We start from the raw sequence: 16,859 nt of genomic DNA on the forward strand, positions 1-16,859 counted from the left end.
TTGTCTTCACTAGCAGAGAAGTGCAAACAAGGAGCCCGGAACGCTGGTGAACCTTGAACCCACGGCAAGGGCCAGAGCTATGCACCGATTGTCTAGTCCTGACAATGGGGGCTCAAGCAATTTCCTGACCAAATAGTCTCAGAGTAAATCCTTCTAATATTTACTGACCTTTAAGATAGCCTGTCTGTTACTGCAATTACCTGCCTGACGAAGGGCTAGATGTGTGTCCAAAGTTGAATAAAAGGTTGGCGAGGCCTGGGCACCAGTGGAAGTCCTTCCCCTTGCGTTGGGCTTGCTCGCCGGGCCCCAGTATTTCCAAATTATTTCTTGTCTCGTCTCTTTCATTTGCGTGCGGCCCCTCCTCCAGATCCTGAACCCTGAACCACGTGGGAGGTGGGGGAACATTCACAGAAGCGGTCCTCCTTAACTTCCTGTCCTTTTCCATGATGCAAGCTGGTCTTAGGCGAAGGCAGAGGGCACGGAGGCTCCCTCATGGATCCCAGTGTCACACACACAGGCCCCCGCACACGGGGCAGCCTGGCCCTGTGCTGGGGAAAGGCTCTGTGTCACCACCCAAGGCTCCATTTTCTCCTTAGACCAGTGGTTCTCAACCTTGGCTGCACATTAGAATCGCCTGGGAATCTTTTTAAAATCCTGATGCCTGGGCCTCGTCCTCCGGAAATTCTGTCTCTTTGTTATGGGGTGGGGCCACAACATGAGTAACAAAGAAACAGAATTCCCGGAGGATGAGGCCCAGGAAGCAGGATTTTAAAAAGATTCCCAGGTGATTCTAATGTGCAGCCAAGGTTGAGAACCGCTGCCTTCGAGCCTTTCCTCTCGGCAGGGACGAGGTCACCGCTCCTGGGCTGTTTCCCAAGGACCCTCCAGCGTGCTCTAGAGCAGGTCCTGTCTGAGCCACCGCTTTCCCTTCTGGAAATTGGGCATCATAGTAGTCCCAGAGCAAGGTTGTGAAGATTAAAGTGTTCAGTGTCTGTAAAGCACCTGGCACAGTCCCTGGTTTTAGTCCATTGAATGGATGGACCAACGAATGAGTGAGTGAAGCGGGGTACAAAGGGGTCTCGAAAGACCAGCAGCGCTCCCGGCACTCGGTGAGCCCCCCACCGCTCTCAGCTGCAACAGAGCTAGAGCAGGAAATGCTTTTTAAAATCAACTTAAAGTGTTGTCGGCAGGGAGTGGCCTGGTCAGATTTGCAACTTAGATCATCCTGGGGCGGAGCCCAGTGCCAGGGCTCATTGCCATCCGACACAGGAGCTGCCCTGTGGACGGTGGCCCAGGAGGTGTCCGTGGAGGCTGAGCCAGCACCTTTGGTTTCAAAGCAGAGGGGGGAGCTTTACTGAGCCAGTCTCACCCCCTCCTTTCTCAGCGCTCCCCCCCCCCCCATTCCTGGACACCAGTGTCCCCTCTGCAAGTATCTAAAATATTCCCACCCGAAGCAGCAACCCCACCGATGAGGGTCTCGGCTAAGAACCAGGCGGCAGGACCCAAGGCCCGTAAGTAGAGCTGACAGATGCCACCTCATCCTTGCCTGTGGCTGGGTTTTGTCTGGAGGAAGCCATGTTTAGGTGGCAGGGATTGGGGGGTGGGGTACACCCACTGCTGGAAAAGGACTCCTGAGCCCTTTCTCCCAGCAGCCATCGTGCAGTGCCATCGTATTTGTTGAGCAACAGCTACGTGCCAGACACTGAGACACAGAGATGAAGAAAGTCATCAGGTGGCCCCTGGTCTAGGGGGGGCCTCTGTTTGGGGCGGTGGGTGCAGGAGGCTTGGACAAAACTCAGAATCCCGGACAGTCCTGTTTGTAAGCACACAGGGACATTCTTCAGAGCTGTTCGCTGTTCTTCCCCATTTAGAGGATAAAGGCAAACATTCCTTAGATGCTTTCTGGGGTAATGGCTATCCTGGAGGAGAGCCAAGCTTCCGCTGGTTACACTGCCCCCTGCTGCCCGCTTCTGGGAAGAGCAGATGCTCTTTAATATGGCTCTGAATTCGGCTTGAAAGTAAGCCAAGAGAGAGGTGCTTACGGGACAAAGGATGCCAGCCCAGACTTTGTGGCTTGCTATCTGGGCGGCTTGGGAGCGTCACTTCACCGCTCTGAACTTCATTTCTAAGTTGGGGATGATAATAGCTCTAACCAGCCTCCTCCAGGGACCCCACTATTCCATGCAAGCGTCCCTCTGGCTCCGCCGCTGTCATCCCACAGCTTGAAACAGGAATCACACAGAACCAGGATTCTACTACCCGTCCCCCTGGGCCTCTTGAACCCCCACCCTGCTGCCAGAGAGTCTGCACCAAGCATTTTTGTGGATGATCTCTTTCCCAGCCCATGGGGCCCCAGAATCCAGGACACACAGGTCTAGCTCCGCAAATGGCCTGCTTGAAACCCCTCTTATAACCGGACAATCGCTGGGTCCGTGCTGCCAATTAAGCAGAGACAGGGTTGAATCAGATATGAACATTTATCCCAATACTGCTGGCAGCATGGGAGAGCAGCAGGTCACCCACAAACATCTGCTCTGCAGCCCCCCATAAGCCAGCTACTTAGATAGGGTAGGACAAGGATTACATGGAGAAGTAGGGATTGCAGGCATGGGGAAACAGGAGGCTGGTGGACTCCACTGTTTGGGCAACAAGGTTGTTCATCCTTCCATGATAATAGGCAGTTCTTGGATGAGAATGGACCACATTCCAAGGTTGACTTCCAGGTCCCGGGGGTGTACAACTCTCAGCCAGGTCAGAATGTCCTTTCTTTAATATTTCCCATAGCCATAGCTAGTCCCCAATATTCTATTTTTGCCCCTAACACTCTCAGTCTGCAGAGGAGGGAGGCATTCCCCCCCCCCCATCCCACCCTGCACAAGGCAGGGGAGGTAAAGTGCCACAGCACCCAACCCTGCTTCTAGAGAAAGCCTTGTCCGCTGCCCAGCTGCTCCTGCTGGCCTCGCTCACGTCTCTGCCGTAAGCAGGAGGTGTGTGGTCTCCTAAGTTTCTAAACTAGATCTTCACCACCGTGGCTGAAAGAACTATTTCCGATGGCCCAGCACCTTGTTTTAGAACGTGGGTGCAGTTAACAGCCCTGGCTGAAACTGAGTCAGAAAAGCCTGTGTTTAAAAATAGCATTTTTGTTTTGAAGTAATTTCAGGCTTAGAGAAAAGTTGCAAAAACATCCTGTTTTCCATCAGACTTATTTATCTCAATAATTTCAGTATTCGTTGATTCTTGCTACAAAGATTATGACTATGCAGATTGCCAAATTGTGATTTTTCTATTTCCAACATCCCTTCTGCATTTATTAGGTGGCGTTCTATTCTAAGGGAGATATTTCCTTCTCATTCATTCATTCATTTATATCAGAATGGACTGTTGGATTCTATGGGTTATAATCTGTTACTATTAATATGTCCCTCAGCTGAGGCCAGGAGGGGAACCATGAATACGATGTTACCCATGAGGGCATTCGGGCCGGCACAGGGGGCAGGAGTGGGAGGACAGGACATTTGTCACAGTAACAATTCGTTGTTACCGTGCCGGGCTCTGTACTCAGTGCTTTGTATGAATCTGAGTCTAGGAGGCAGGTACTGATTGTCCCCATGTCACAGATGAGGAAGTCGAGGCACCTGCCCACACCCAGAGCCGGGGAACAGGAGGGCCCGATGGCTCCAGGGGCTGTGCTTTGAACCCTATCCCCCTGCTGTGTCTTCACACAGAGCGAGGAGTCACAGTCCAGGAATTCCTCAAGGGGCTGTCAGCCCTGGGCAGAGGGGCCTCTGAGACCCAGAGCCACCGGCTCCCCCTCTCCTGTTCTGTGCGGTGTGTCTCAGATACTCCTCACTGCACCTGTCACAGTCCGTCAGCCACTCCTCACCAGGCCGATTCCCCCAGGGTCTGCCTTCATCCTCCATTGCCACAGATCCTGGCTCGAGGCCTGTCCTTCAGGGTGGACTGAAATTGAGGGGTGGGACAAGCTGTGTCTGCGAGTGTCTGGGGCAGGATGGGCAGGGGACCGGGACCAAGGCAGTGGGAATAGAGGTGGAAATCCAGAGATCTCAGTGCTGACTGGCTGTGGACAAGGCTGGGGGGGGGGGGGGGCGGGTAGGGAGAGGGCGAGGGAGGATGGAGTCTTAGGGAGCTGCCAGGTCTGGGCACAGGTGACCCTGAGTGGTGGCCGTGCACGCAGCCAGGGAACGTGGGCTGAGGAGCAGGCAGTGGACACAGGGATCTGAGTCCAGCCAGAGGCTGCAGGCCCAGACTCCAGTCCCCAGCTCAAGACAGTGGTTAAGCCACTGGGATGGGTGGCATCGTCCAGAGAGGGTGGGCCCACCTAGGAGCAGGTGGAGACTCCGGGGGCGTCAGCGGGGCTGAGCTGAGACGGTTGCAAGGACGCGAGCCCTGGAAAGGTACAAGAGTCGGAGCCATTTGGTTCAGGGCGAACAGTCCCCGAAGGCATCACTGTGCATAGAGTGGTGAGACAAAGCCGTGGAGTCCTGGCGGCCTCTGGGTGCTGTGTTCCACGCCCTCACAGCCTCATTAATATGTTACAGATTCCGGTGCTTAAAATGATAAAGTGTCAGTTAGCCTGAAAACTTCCTCTCCTCCCGATGACCCCTTCGCCAGGAGGTAAGAATGAAGCTTGCTCTGCTTCCATAGCTGGGGGAGCCCAGTAGGAGTGGCCCTCACATTGTTTTCAGCTTGACCCTCTGTGACATCACACCCACGCTGTGCCCATCAGGGCTGAGTGTGCTCCCATGTTTCCGAGGAGACGGCCGAGGCCCCCACCGGAAGGGTCTAGGAGGCAGACCTGGGGCCTTGTACAGAGTGGACGCCAGTGTCGGGGGCTTCCTCAGGCCATGACCCCTCAAGGGAACGCTCCAGGGAATGGCCGTATTCCAGCACACCTGGTTAGACGAGGTTGGGAAGCTTCCAACGGTCCGACACAGAGCGGGTGCTCAGCAAATATTTGCCCAGTGGACAAAAATGTCATCATTCCTGTTATCTGGTGTTGCAAGTTCCTGCCTGCGGTGCACTGGGTAGCGGGGTGCACTGGGTAGACGGGGTGCACTGGGTAGACGGGAGGCCGGGCCTCCGAGGTTTGTGGCTCATTATGCCTGGAGTTCAGGCTTGCCAGAGGCAGGGGGAGCTCAGGGCCCCGGCTCCGTCAAGTTAAACCCAAGTTCTGAGAAGCCTGGAAGGCATGGCTCCACCTCCGTTCTCCGACCTCCTGGGCTTTGCTCCTCTGAACCTGTCCACACCTTTTGAGGACCTTCCAGGAGGAAAATGCCCTGGCTCAGCCTGGGCACCTTGTGTGTGTGTCGGGGGGGGGGGGAGGGGGGGTGGGGGGTGGGGGGGGGGAGGACCTAACCAAACTCCCTTGCTTGTATCCCAGATCTCAAGGTGTCTCCCCGTGGAGCTGGGGAGACCCTTGGCCATCATACATGAGCGTGTCACGCGTGTTTCCAAACCCTGAGTTACACTCCATTCCTCCCTGATCTTGAGATCTGGAAAACCACTGCAGGCAAGGCCCATTGGAGAGGCTCCTACCTGAGAATTTTAACCAGTGAAAATTCCTCTCTTGAGCAAGCTGTGTGCCCTTAGGCAAATCACTCAACCTCTCTGAGCTTGCCTTCTGACCTGTGAAAGAGGTCATTTCCCCCTTCTCTCTGGAAATATGACAAGATGGGCCTGTTTTCCGCCCTGGCTGGGAAGCTGTTCCAGGCAGGAACACAGTTCTTACATTCCTTGCTCTTCCTCTCCCCCAGTGCCAGAGTCTAGGAGGCACTCAACATGCTGAATAAGCAAAAGTCTTTTAAAAACTAAGAACTGTTCATGTTTACTCTGTGCCCGGAACCAGTTTCTATGGCTCTCTCATTCAATCCCCATGTTGCTCTAAGAAGGTACCATTACTCCCATTTTAAAGATGAATAAATCAAGGCTCAGAAATGTGTCCAAGGTCGGGCAGTTCTGCATGGGGTAGCGGAGACAGAAGCCAGATCAGAGCCTCACATGTGTTTGCAGACAAACCTTGCTCCTTGAAGAGGCAGGGACACTCGTGGGAGAGAAAATGAGGCTTGTCTGAGACCAGCACAAAAGGAAGGTTTCTTGGCTACTTGTGTCTGCAGGGGAAGGGCTCCCTCCACAGAGATCCCTGTCTACACTGCCCCTGACTGCTGTGGTCCGCCGTGCCCTCTGCTCCTACAGCAGTGGTTCACCTGGGCATGTCTGGAGATGGCTTTGGTTGTCACACCTGAGTGGGTCCACTGACATCTAGTGGGTAGAGGCTAGAAATGCTCCCCAACATCCCATAGGGCCCAGATGGCCCCAGGACCAAGGGTGATCCAGCCCAAATGTCATAGAGCGGAGGCTGAGCAACCCTGAGCTGGAAGGACGGGACTCCTTGTCTGAAATCCCTTCTTCTGAAGCGCGTATTATTCCCATCTCACAGACGAGGAAGCTGAGGCTCAGCGAGGTTGGGACTCCTTGGGAAAGACACTGCCCATTGGTGTTTTTTCCCTTCTTCTAGGGTCCCCCCGATCCTGGCTGACACCGGCCCTTTGCTACTGACGTGCCTCGGGGGCTTGTAGCTGGGGGCGGGGGGGGGGGTGACCCAGGTTCTGACGGGAAGCCTTGGGGCTTTCTCAGACCCCTCTGTCCACCTGGGCACAGAAGACAGACAGAGGGAGGAGGACAGAGTGGCTCCCCTGGGGAAGCTTTGGGGACAAGGTTCACCGTGGGCAGAAAGGATGGACCCCGGATCTGCCCACCCCCTGGCAGCTCCAGAGACTAGCCTCCAAGTGTGGACGCCCAGAGTCTAAAATTAGATTCTCCTCCAATTTAGCCAAACTCAGCCATTCTCCAGTGCATCCTGAGGGGCCGGGGCGGGCCTCCTGAGCCGGTGCAGCCTCCTGGTCACCTCTGGAACCCTCTCTATCAGGAAATGAGAGGCACTGCTCAGCCTTGGGGCTCTGAGTGGGACCTCAGACATCTCACGGCGGGATTCGCCTTAAATAGCGCAGGAGCTGGAAGGGAGGGCCCCAGCATTAGGGGGTGGAGGGCGTTTTGTTGGGGGCATTTGGCTACAGGGGTGAAAGGACTCTTGGCCCCAGCACCTCTCAGGGGCAGGGACAGGTTCCCAAGACCCTCGGGCTCCATGGAGCTCCTTCTGCTGGGCGTGCTGGCAACCTTGCTCCTTGGGAAACCGAGGCAGCCCCGGAGTTAGAAGCACTTAGCACTTGGCTGTTTTATTTCCTCAAAAGTGAAACAGAAGGGAGGTGGGGCCCAGCTCAGCACCATGTGGGTGGCTCCCCTTCCCCCGTGCCCACCACCACCTCCTCAATCCTTCTCTCCTGGGAGCCCACAAGTCAAAAGAACTCCAGGCCTCTGGGATGTCACCCCCTGTGCCGCCTGAGTTGGAGGAAGAAATGCTCTTCTGGTGAAAACAGCTTGAGAACAAGCAGGCTGGGCACAGCTGGTGGCCGGCGTCACCGGAGCTTCCTGTGTCACGTCCCGCCCATCTCAGCGGGTCTTCCCCCGGCCCTCAGAGATAACCTCCTCGGGCTGGGCCCGCATGTACCACTCCACCCAGGCGCCGTCGTAGATGGCCACGTCAGGCTTGCCACAGAGGTAGGCCCCCAGTGCCACATGGCAGGCTGTGACGCCGGAGCCACACGTGGCCACCAGAGGCTGGGACAGGTCCACCTTCTTGTCCTGGAACATGCGGCGGATCTCCTCGGGCGTCTTCTCCAGGCCCTCCGTGGTCATGAAGTCCGTGAAGGGGATATTCACGGTGCCGGGGATGTGGCCAGGTTCGATGCCTGCAGCAGGAGGGAACAGATACAAGGGCGGTGTGAATGGCCTCTGCGGCACTGACAGCCCCCACGCAGCCATGGCGCTAACTCCCCGATGGGCCTACACAACTGGAGACCCAGGTGCGACTGACGGGCATTCCCATTTCACAGGTGGAGATGCTGAGGTTCAGTGCTGCCCAAGGTCGTGCCTCCAGCAAACTGCTGGCGAGAATCTGAACCCAAGACTCAGAGCCCTCCAGAGCCACACTCGCCAGGTTTCCTGATGACTGACTGTGCGCCCTGGGGCAACTACGTGCCCTGAGGCGATGGAGCTAAACCAGACCTCTGCCTCTAGGACAGGGAGCACCTGCTGCCAAGGAGTTTTGATCCAGCAGAGCAGACAAGCAATAGCTGAATAACTCCAAGGATGATGAATGTTGCCAAAAGGCCTTCCCACGTGGGGCACACCGGGTAAGATGATAACAGCTCTTTCCTCCCCGGCCGCTTGAAGATAAACCTTCATCATGAAGGACACAGTATCTATCTGGACCAGGAAGTTCATGACCAACAGGCGACTTCAGCGGAAGCAAGTGGTCATTGATGCCCTTCACCCTGGGGAGGCAACAGGACCCAAGACAGAAATCCGGGGAGAACTAGCCACAATGTAATAGAGCACACCTGATGTCATCTTTGTGTTTGGACTCAGAACCCACTTGGGTGGTGGCAAGAGCACTGGCTTCGGATGATTTATGACGCCTTGGATGACGCAGAGAAAAACGAACCCAAACACAGACTGGCAAGACACGGCCTCTATGAGAGGAGGAAGACCTCAAGAAAACAGAGAAAGGAAGGCAAGGACAGAATGAAGAAAGTCAGGGGGACTGCTGCCAAGGCCAATGTTGGCGCTGGCAAAAGGAAGGAGTAAAGATTCTTCGGTGACTTTATCTGTGGTGGTTGTGCAGGTTTTTCATGAGAGGATTAATTTAAAAAAAAAAGAAGATGGTAACAGCTGGCATCACTGAACGCTCACTTTGTGCCTAGCACTGTTCTGAGCCCCTCAGCTCCTTTAATCCCCCCCAAAACTCTGTGGGAAAGAAATGACTACCCTCTCTTTTTGTAGAGGAGGAGACTGAAGCACACAGACTAACTTGCCCAAGTTAGCAGGGGCTGAGGCCCAGAGCCTGTGCACTAACCATCAGGCAGCACTGCCTGGGAGGGGTGGTCAGAAAAGCTTCTCTGAGAAGTCCCTGAAGGGTGTGTAGGATTCAGCCAGGTAGAGGAGTCTGGGCTGTGGGAACAGAAGGAATTCCACGGAGAAGTGCTCCTAGGGGACAGGGAATAGCATGGTGCTTAGAGGGGTTAAAGGTCATCATGGCAAAAGCCCAGACAGTGGGGAGGCTGAGGCCCAAGGGGAAACTGAGGCGGGTGGGAACATCTGAGCAGGCTTGGCTGAAGTCTTAGAGCTCTGACATGACGGCCAGGGGGAGATCAGACTCCCATTTCCAAAAGATCATGATTGTAGCAGGAAGAACAGGGGCAAGGCTAGAGGACCATTACTTTAGGGAGTCATTCCTGCACCCACATCTCCAAAAACTTCCCCAGGGCACCCAGCACACGGTTCACTGTCACCACTGGTCATTTTGTTCTCCCCACCCGCTATGAGGCAGTTGTTACTAATATTCCCATTTTCACACCAAGCACCGAGAGTTGCAACAAAATAAACCGTAACGGGCACTGGCTCGAATCTCAGCCACTTGGACTCTAGGGTGGCTTCTGCCTCAGTTTACCCCCTGCAGTGGAGTGACACTGCTCCAGGGAGCTGCTGACCCAAGCCACGATCTCTTCTCAGGACCACATGGATAGCCAGCACTGCGACCCCTAGTGAGGTTGGAGCGGGCCAGGCATCTCCACTAACAGATGCAGAAACTGGGCTCAGTCAGAGACATGACGTAGAGACGAACTCGGACCCAGAGAAGCACAGCAAGCTGCCGACCCCCGTTGGCTCCTGTCAGAGCAGTGCTGTGCCCGCGCCTTGAACCCCACCAAGCAAAGCAGGGTTCCCCTCCCTGCGGGACCATGTGGCCAATTCTGGGTGCACTTGGCCAGGGTCTCGGGCCGCGGAACGGGAATGATGGGAACAGGGAAATTCTGCACGGGTTTAGCGCTGCGCTGCTCACTGACATTAAAGGTACAGGCTCCTGGCTGGGCTGCTTCCTGACACCTTCAGCACCTATCAGCCGGGGTCACCCTTGACAACAGGCCTGCCGGGTGTACCTCATCTCCCGTTTCACGGACGAGCAAGCATGACTAAGGTGAGTGCGAAGCACCCCGGTAAAGAGCCACAACCGGATAGGCACGTTAACTATATCACTTCCCATTTCCTGCGTGCATCCCTGTCTGCCAACACGGAGCTGCCATGTGACATTTGACCCTGACCCCATCCTTGAAGTTCCGCATTCTGCTACCACTTTACACAGGCAGAAACTACAGGTCAGAGATGAGGTGACTTGCCAGTGCAATCCGGGGCCGGGCTCTGTCACACGGCCAGGTCTGGCCCTGGCTCACTGTCCTACGTTGCTTCACTCCCCGATCCCCACCTCCACTCCCCGGGGGCTGAGCTGAAGGACCCCGCAGTGTCAAGACAGCATTCTTCTTAGCTGGACCTATATGGGCTTGTCAATGGTTGGATATCAGCAGTTTATATGGTTTGACCTATTGTCAACGCTGCTCTGCAGGGCTGTACGTGGCAGGGACCATCTGAATTTAATACTCTCAGACCTTGACTCTGTGCCAGGTACTGGGTGAGCTCCAGGCTGCACCGGGGACAAGGATGTCCTTGCTCTCGGGCCATCCCAAACTCTGCTGGGACAGGGTGAGCCCAAGCTGCTCTGCCTGCTCGGGGAAGCCCCCCCCCCCCCATCCGAGGGCCTGGGGGTGCCATTTAGGAGAGCGCCCCAGAACAAGTGGCAAGTTTCTCACCCCCTCCCTGGCGCAGGCACAAGAGAGATGGCTGGGGAGTTACTGGCTGCTCACGGACATTAAATTACAAGCTCCAGGAGTTCACTTCCTGACACCTGCAGCCAGGTCGCCAGCTCCGGCTCCATTTCCTCTGCTCTACAGTGACAGCCGACACCTTGAGGGGTCATGAACAAGCTCACACCAAGGGGCCGCTGACTCACCTGCTTTGTGGAGACCCCATCCCTGCTTCATATGGGCCCCCCTGCAGGCTCCTCGCCTGGAGAATGGAGCCCCACCCAGAAGACCCTGCCCCAACCCAGCCCAGCAGCCACCAACTATTCAGTTTCTGCCCCAAACTGGGCAGCAACCTCTATTTAGTGCCCCCTCTCCTGCCCTCTGCCAGCTCTGTCCCCGGGGGGGTGTGTGTATTGGGGGCAGGGAGCTCAACCTCCTCTTCCCCAACTCCATCACCCTCAGAGATGGCCTAGACCTGACTACGCCCCATTTCTTTGGGGCTTTTCCCAAACTGAGCCTGCCCACCGCCCCCCCTATTCTGCAGTGACCCCTACATCCATAGAATTGGGGAAGCTGTTTGGGTTCTCACATATATACATCCTGGGTTCCCAACAAACTGGGGGAGTCCCTGCCCCAAGCATCACTGTCCCCAGTTAAGGAATAAAGTCAGTGGGGCTCCCAGAGTGAGTGACTAGAAACCAAATCTTGGGCCCCCACCCCATGCGGGCCCTTTAAAGGCAAGGGCAGTGCCCAGGGGGCCCCTGATCACTCTCCCGGGGCCGCCCAGCCCCTGCGGCCAGCCCTGTTACCGTCTCGGGGCTCCGGCTCAGTGCCCTGGAAGCGGCCGGCGGCTCGGGCGTCCACCACCTGGAAGCGCCGGGACTCCAGGTTCTCCTTGATGTCCTCGTAGGTCTTGACAAAGGTGGGGTCCAGTGTGGCCCGGAACTCGGCGGACGCGGGGCGGCTCTTGCCCGAGCTCAGCGGGAGGCCCTGGCGCAGCCAGTTGCGGAGCCCGCCGTCCAGCAGGGACACGGTGCGGTGGCCAAACGCGCGGAACATCCACCAGACGCGCGGCGCCGAGTACAGGCCCTGGTCGCTGGCGTCGTAAACCACCACGTGGGTGTCGGCGCCCACGCCCAGGTGGCCCACGTACTCCGCGAAGTGTGCGGCGCTGGGCAGCATGTGGTCGTAGGGCGAGGTGCGGTCGCTGCACTGGTCGATGTCAAAGAAGGCCGCCCCCGGGATGTGCCGCTCCTCGAACTCGCGGCGCCCGTCGCGGCCCAGCTTGGGCAGGTACCAGGAGGCGTCGAGCAGCTGCAGGGGCTGCACCTGCGGGGGCTGCCCGGCGCGCACGGCCCGCAGCGCCTCCGCCACCCACTGCGCCGACACCAGCGCGCGGAAGAGCTGCTGTGGGGCCATGGTGGCGGCGGCTGAGACACAAGGGCTGCGGGCCTGGGAAACAGAGAGGAAGTCAGGAGGGAATCTAGGAAGGGCCGGCCCCAGGGCAGGAAACGCCCCGTGCCTCTGAGGTTGGGCCTGGGGCAGGGGCTGGAGCTGGGGCTGGGCCAGGAGGGGAGGTGGAGCCGGCGGAGGGCAGAGTCCAGGGACCTCAGAAAACCGTCTGCGGTGAACCCAGGTGCAGACTCGGGTCACCGCGGCTTTCCTTCCCCTCCCCCGCCAGGATATACTGTATAACCAGCACAGTGACGACCACGACCCCTAGAAAGGGCCAGGAGGGCCCCTCACTGCTGCTTGCTGCGTGGGGTGGGGCGGGGGGCACATTGGGAGAGGACCCAGGCAGGGGCAAAAGCCTTAGGCCCTCCGGAAGATGCACCCAGCAAGGAAGGTCCCCGGTGAAACTCATTCGTTCAGCATTTACACAGCAGCCTAATAGGAAGAGTAGCTGGAACCCACGGGGTCCGGCTGTGTGGACCATTTCATCCTCACAACACCTTGGAGCAGTGGTTCTCAGCCTTGGCTGCACATTAGAATCACCTGGGAATCTTTTTAAAATCCTGATTTCTGGGCCTCATCCTGCAGAAATTCTGTTTCTTTATTATGGGGCGGGGCCACAACATGAGTAACAAAGAAACAGAATTCCCGGAGGATGAGGTCCAGAAATCAGGATTTTAAAAAGATTCCCAGGTGATTCTAATGTGCAGCCAAGGTTGAGAAACAACCTGTGGGTCGCGACCCCTTTGGCGGTCGAACGACCCTTTCACAGGGGTCTCCTAAGACCATCCTGCATATCAGATATTTACATGACGATTCATAACAGTAGCAACATTACAGTTATGAAGTAGCCACGAAAATAATTTTATGGTTGGATCACAACATGAGGAACTGTATTTAAAGGGCCAGGAGGTTGAGAACCACTGCCTTAGAACAAGGCAGGTCACCGGTAGGCGCTCTAGATCAGGGGTGGGGAACCTTTTTTTCGGCCAAGGCCCATTTGGATATTTATAACATCATTCGAGAGCCATACAAAGTTATCACCTTAAAGATCAGCCTACTATAGTGGCCAAACATTTACGTAACTCGCCCCTAACGCCTTGGCAGGGCCAGACCGAATGATTTCTCGGGCCTCATAAGGGCCTGCAGGCCGGACGCTCCCCACCCTGCTCTAGATGATTGGCTGAGTGAGCGCCCTCAAGAGGTTTGGTATTATTCTCACTGTTTCACAGAGGGGCCACTCAGGTCCGAGAAGTGCACTAACTTGAGAAGCAGTGACCAGGCTGTGCACTAGGCAGTCTGACCCCGGAATCCAGGCCTCACTGACATGCACGGAGCAGGCTCCCCGAGTCCAGCACAGTCAGATTTTGCCCCGTGAGCCTGAGCTTTCTCTCTGGGTCTTCTTGTAGCAGCAACAGCGACTTAGCACCTCCCTCCCTCTCCCCTCCACTTCCCTGTGAGCCAGCAGCGGCCCACTGTCATAGCAGCCCACAGTCTTCCAAAGCCCAGATGCCCCCACTGCCCGCCGCCCCTGTGCACGCAGCCCCTAGCTCCCCAGAGGCCTTTGCGAAGGTCAGAGAAAGGCGCCCCTTTTGCAAGGCCTCCAGGTCAAGCCCCTCAGCCGTGCACTCCCTGTGCAGGGCACAACCTTTACACCCACACCAGGCAGTCCAGCCACCACAGGGAAGAGGACGGGTAGAGAAAAAGAGTTCGCAGGAGGGCGCTTTGGGCCAGGCTACAGCCTAAGCACTGCAGCAGGTCAGGGGCAGCCTCAGGGGGTGAAGCCAGATTTCAACTCCTGCGGCTGTGGACTTCTTCCCCAGTCGTAGGCCAATGACGCCCAGGCCTAATGAGCGTACAGTGTGCTACCTTATGCCCCGCCCCCGCCCACAGCCCCGCTGCAGGCTGACTTTTAGGCACCACTTTGCCCACAGGCCCTGAGCTGGCTACAAAGAAACTCTTGACTTTGCCAGAGCCTGGAGGTGAAGGCAGGCCACAGGCCTGCTTGAGATACAGTATAATTAAGAAAAGGCTGAATGAAGTTCAGTGGGAGCACAGAGGGGCCACTGGCTCCCCCTGCAGTTGGAGTAGAAGGGGTGGGAGGGCTTCCTGGAGGAGGGGGAAATCCAAACTGATTTGACCTTTTCGGGGGGCTTTGGTTAAGGGGTCATCCCAGAATCGGGGGTTTACACAGCTAGAAGATGTTGAGGTTTGCTTTGGGCCCCTTCTTCTTGAACCACAACAGCCCCTGCCCCCACCATTCTTGGGGCTCTTTGCCTCAAGGACACATTTAGAAAGAAAAGAACCGTGGGTTGGGAGTCAGATCCCCCACTCTCACCTGAAAGCCAGTGCAAAGTTCACTCTGCAGCTTAACAGGTTATTCAGGGGTGAGCAAACTTTTTGACTCGAGGGCCACATGGGTTCTTAAACTGGACCGGAGGGCCGGAACAAAATCATGGATGGAGTGTTTGTGTGAACTAATATAAATTCAAAGTAAACATCATTACATAAAAGGGTACGGTCTTTTTTTTTTTTTTTAGTTTTATTCATTTCAAACGGCCCGCGGGCCGTAGTTTGCCCACGGCTGGATGTGAAGGTGGGCTTGTTAGGCTCCCGGGCCTGTTGCCATGTCCTATGAAGGGCTTTCCAAACCCCACCTCTTTTAGCAAAGAATAAATAATGAACGTAGAAGGCAGTGTCGATGCACTGTCTATGGCTGGCATTAATAATTATTCAAAAGGGCTTAATAAAAATACCATTTCTTTTTTCAAAGTTACTCTCATAGGTGGCCTTTTTAAAAAATATATTTTTTTTTATTAATTTCAGAGAGGAAGGGAGAGGAGAGAGAGATGGAAACATCAATGATGACAGAGAATCACTGATTAACTGCCTTCTGCATGCCCCCGACTGGGGATTGAGCCCGAAACCTGAAAATGTGCCCTGACGGGGAATCGAATCCTGACGTCCTGGTTCATAGGGCGATGCTCAACCACAGAGCCGTGCAGGCTGGGCTCATAGGAGGCCTTTGAACAGACAGCCACAAATCTAGAATCAGAATTTCAGGATTGGGTGGGACTTCAGGCCCGCCCCACCCTGCTTGCTGGATTGGCAGTTCTTAAAAACAAACGGGGAGGTAGAGGGTCTGGGAGAGCAGGCTGCCTGTGCACTGAAGGGCGGGAACAGGTTCCCGCGTGCTTGGCCAGTCTGGACCAGTGTAGTTGGGGGTGCTCTGGGCGTGAAGGGCTCCAGGACGTACAGGTCAGCCCCAGGCCCATCGCAGGAGCATAAACAACCGCACTAGGGGGAGCATGAGCCCCAGGCCGCCATTGGGTGGGTCCTGGAAGAGCAGGGCTCCCATCAGACTGGCATTCAAGGACTTCTCCAGCCTTGTCCTTCCTGGGACCCCAACTCAAAGCACAAAGTTCAGAGGATCCACTGGGAAAATGCTCATGAAAGTATGGCTTTTTGCAACTTCCTGAGAGAGTATAGTTATTTCAGAATAAAACCAACTTTTTAAATGGGATGAGAAAAGCATTTCAGGTATATGTAACTGCATATGCAAAAGCTAAGTAGGGCAGCGAGGCCCCACCAGTGTTAGGTTTTCAGAAATTATGCCAACTGGTTGTTAAAAAATTAAATTACATAAGCTTACAATTAAATGGAAAAACAAAGGCAATTACTGGTATATTTGAAAGTATAAGGCCTGGAGATTGGCCAGGTAAGCAAAGGCAGCCGGTGCCACGTGGGCTCCGGATCTAACACAGCCTGGCCTCAACGCTGTGCCCCGGGGCAGCCAGCCCAGCTTCTCTCCGGGCTCTTTAAATAAGTTCTGGCCTTCGCAGCAGGGCTGTTGTGGGAACTAAGTAACTCCCCCGCCCCCCAAAGTTCCTCACTACACGGGCCCTGATGGAAGTTACTTTCATTTCACGCCTGCAAGTTCCTGGCTAGTTTCTCCTCCTGCCGCCGCCGGGTCGGTTGGCCTCTCCCTAGCTTATCTGTCAGGCTTTATTAGTCCCTCCTCCCTCCCTCCGGTCGCTTCTGGTGGCACCAGGTGTCCCCCGCCCCCACCCAGGGCCACTCACTCCGTCCCCACCCTGCAGGGCGCCCCAAGCTGCTGCGGACAGCCAACCATTATTAGGGCGAACCCAGGAGCGCGCCTTCCCTCCCAGACTGCAGCCCCTCCTCCGCTCAGGCCCCCCAGGGACCCCCGCCCGGTGCACCCCAAAGATCGGCCTCCCCCTAGAAATCAGACGCGACGTCGCAGAAGTTACCCGGGTTTCGGGCTCTTGGGTTCCCGGCTCGGCCATAGCCCCCGCCGCAGGGTGCCCCCTCCCCGCGCCCGCAGCTGTCCCCTCCTCCCGACACCAACCTGCGGCCAGCCAGAGGGAGGAGACTGGGCACTGCCCACCGCCCTGGCCACTCGGAGCCGCCTATGCCCGCGCCTTCCATCGCCTGGGCCCGGGGGACGCCCGCGCCGCCGAGTCTCACCCCGCGTCACCCCGATGACACCCGGCGTGCCCAGCGGGTTTCAGGGGGATCTGAGAGCCGCTGCGCGCGGGGTGGCGGGCAGGGCGGGCGCCGCTGGGCGGCAGGCCTCGCGGGGCCGGAGCGAGTGGCGCGCGTCCCCCCCGTGCG

The 16,859-nt window shown here is 56.4% G+C and overlaps 1 protein-coding gene and 1 pseudogene across 2 annotated transcripts; one reads left to right on the top strand and one right to left on the bottom strand.

The window, feature by feature from the left end:
* Positions 1-7,226: 7,226 nt before the first annotated feature.
* Positions 7,227-16,721, bottom strand: MPST (mercaptopyruvate sulfurtransferase). 2 transcript variants are annotated; one of them, XM_059681641.1, is made up of 3 exons: positions 16,594-16,721; positions 11,582-12,224; positions 7,227-7,826 (listed from the first exon to the last, which is right to left on the bottom strand). In XM_059681641.1, exons 2-3 carry the CDS (start codon positions 12,189-12,191, stop codon positions 7,528-7,530), a joined length of 909 nt encoding a protein of 302 aa, XP_059537624.1. In that variant the 5' UTR covers positions 12,192-12,224; positions 16,594-16,721; the 3' UTR covers positions 7,227-7,527. The 2 variants fall into 2 exon arrangements, with proteins under 2 accessions (XP_059537624.1, XP_059537623.1); XM_059681640.1 differs by lacking the exon at positions 16,594-16,721 and adding an exon at positions 16,496-16,587.
* Positions 8,228-8,928, top strand: LOC132227015 (small ribosomal subunit protein eS24-like; annotated as a pseudogene).
* Positions 16,722-16,859: the final 138 nt, after the last annotated feature.

This window comes from Myotis daubentonii, chromosome 2, assembly GCF_963259705.1.
Source record: "Myotis daubentonii chromosome 2, mMyoDau2.1, whole genome shotgun sequence".
Taxonomy (NCBI): domain Eukaryota; kingdom Metazoa; phylum Chordata; class Mammalia; order Chiroptera; family Vespertilionidae; genus Myotis; species Myotis daubentonii.

What these genes read in the sequence shown, in the direction of transcription:
- MPST (XM_059681640.1), bottom strand. Translation starts at nt 16,531, where the DNA reads ATGGCCGAGCCGGGAACCCAAGAGCCCGAAACCCGG. An exon ending in CCCAAGAGCCCGAAACCCGG is followed by an intron (nt 12,225 to 16,495) that starts GTAACTTCTGCG and finishes TCTGTTTCCCAG; the next exon opens with GCCCGCAGCCCTTGTGTCTC. An exon ending in TGAGCCGGAGCCCCGAGACG is followed by an intron (nt 7,827 to 11,581) that starts GTAACAGGGCTG and finishes CTCCTGCTGCAG; the next exon opens with GCATCGAACCTGGCCACATC.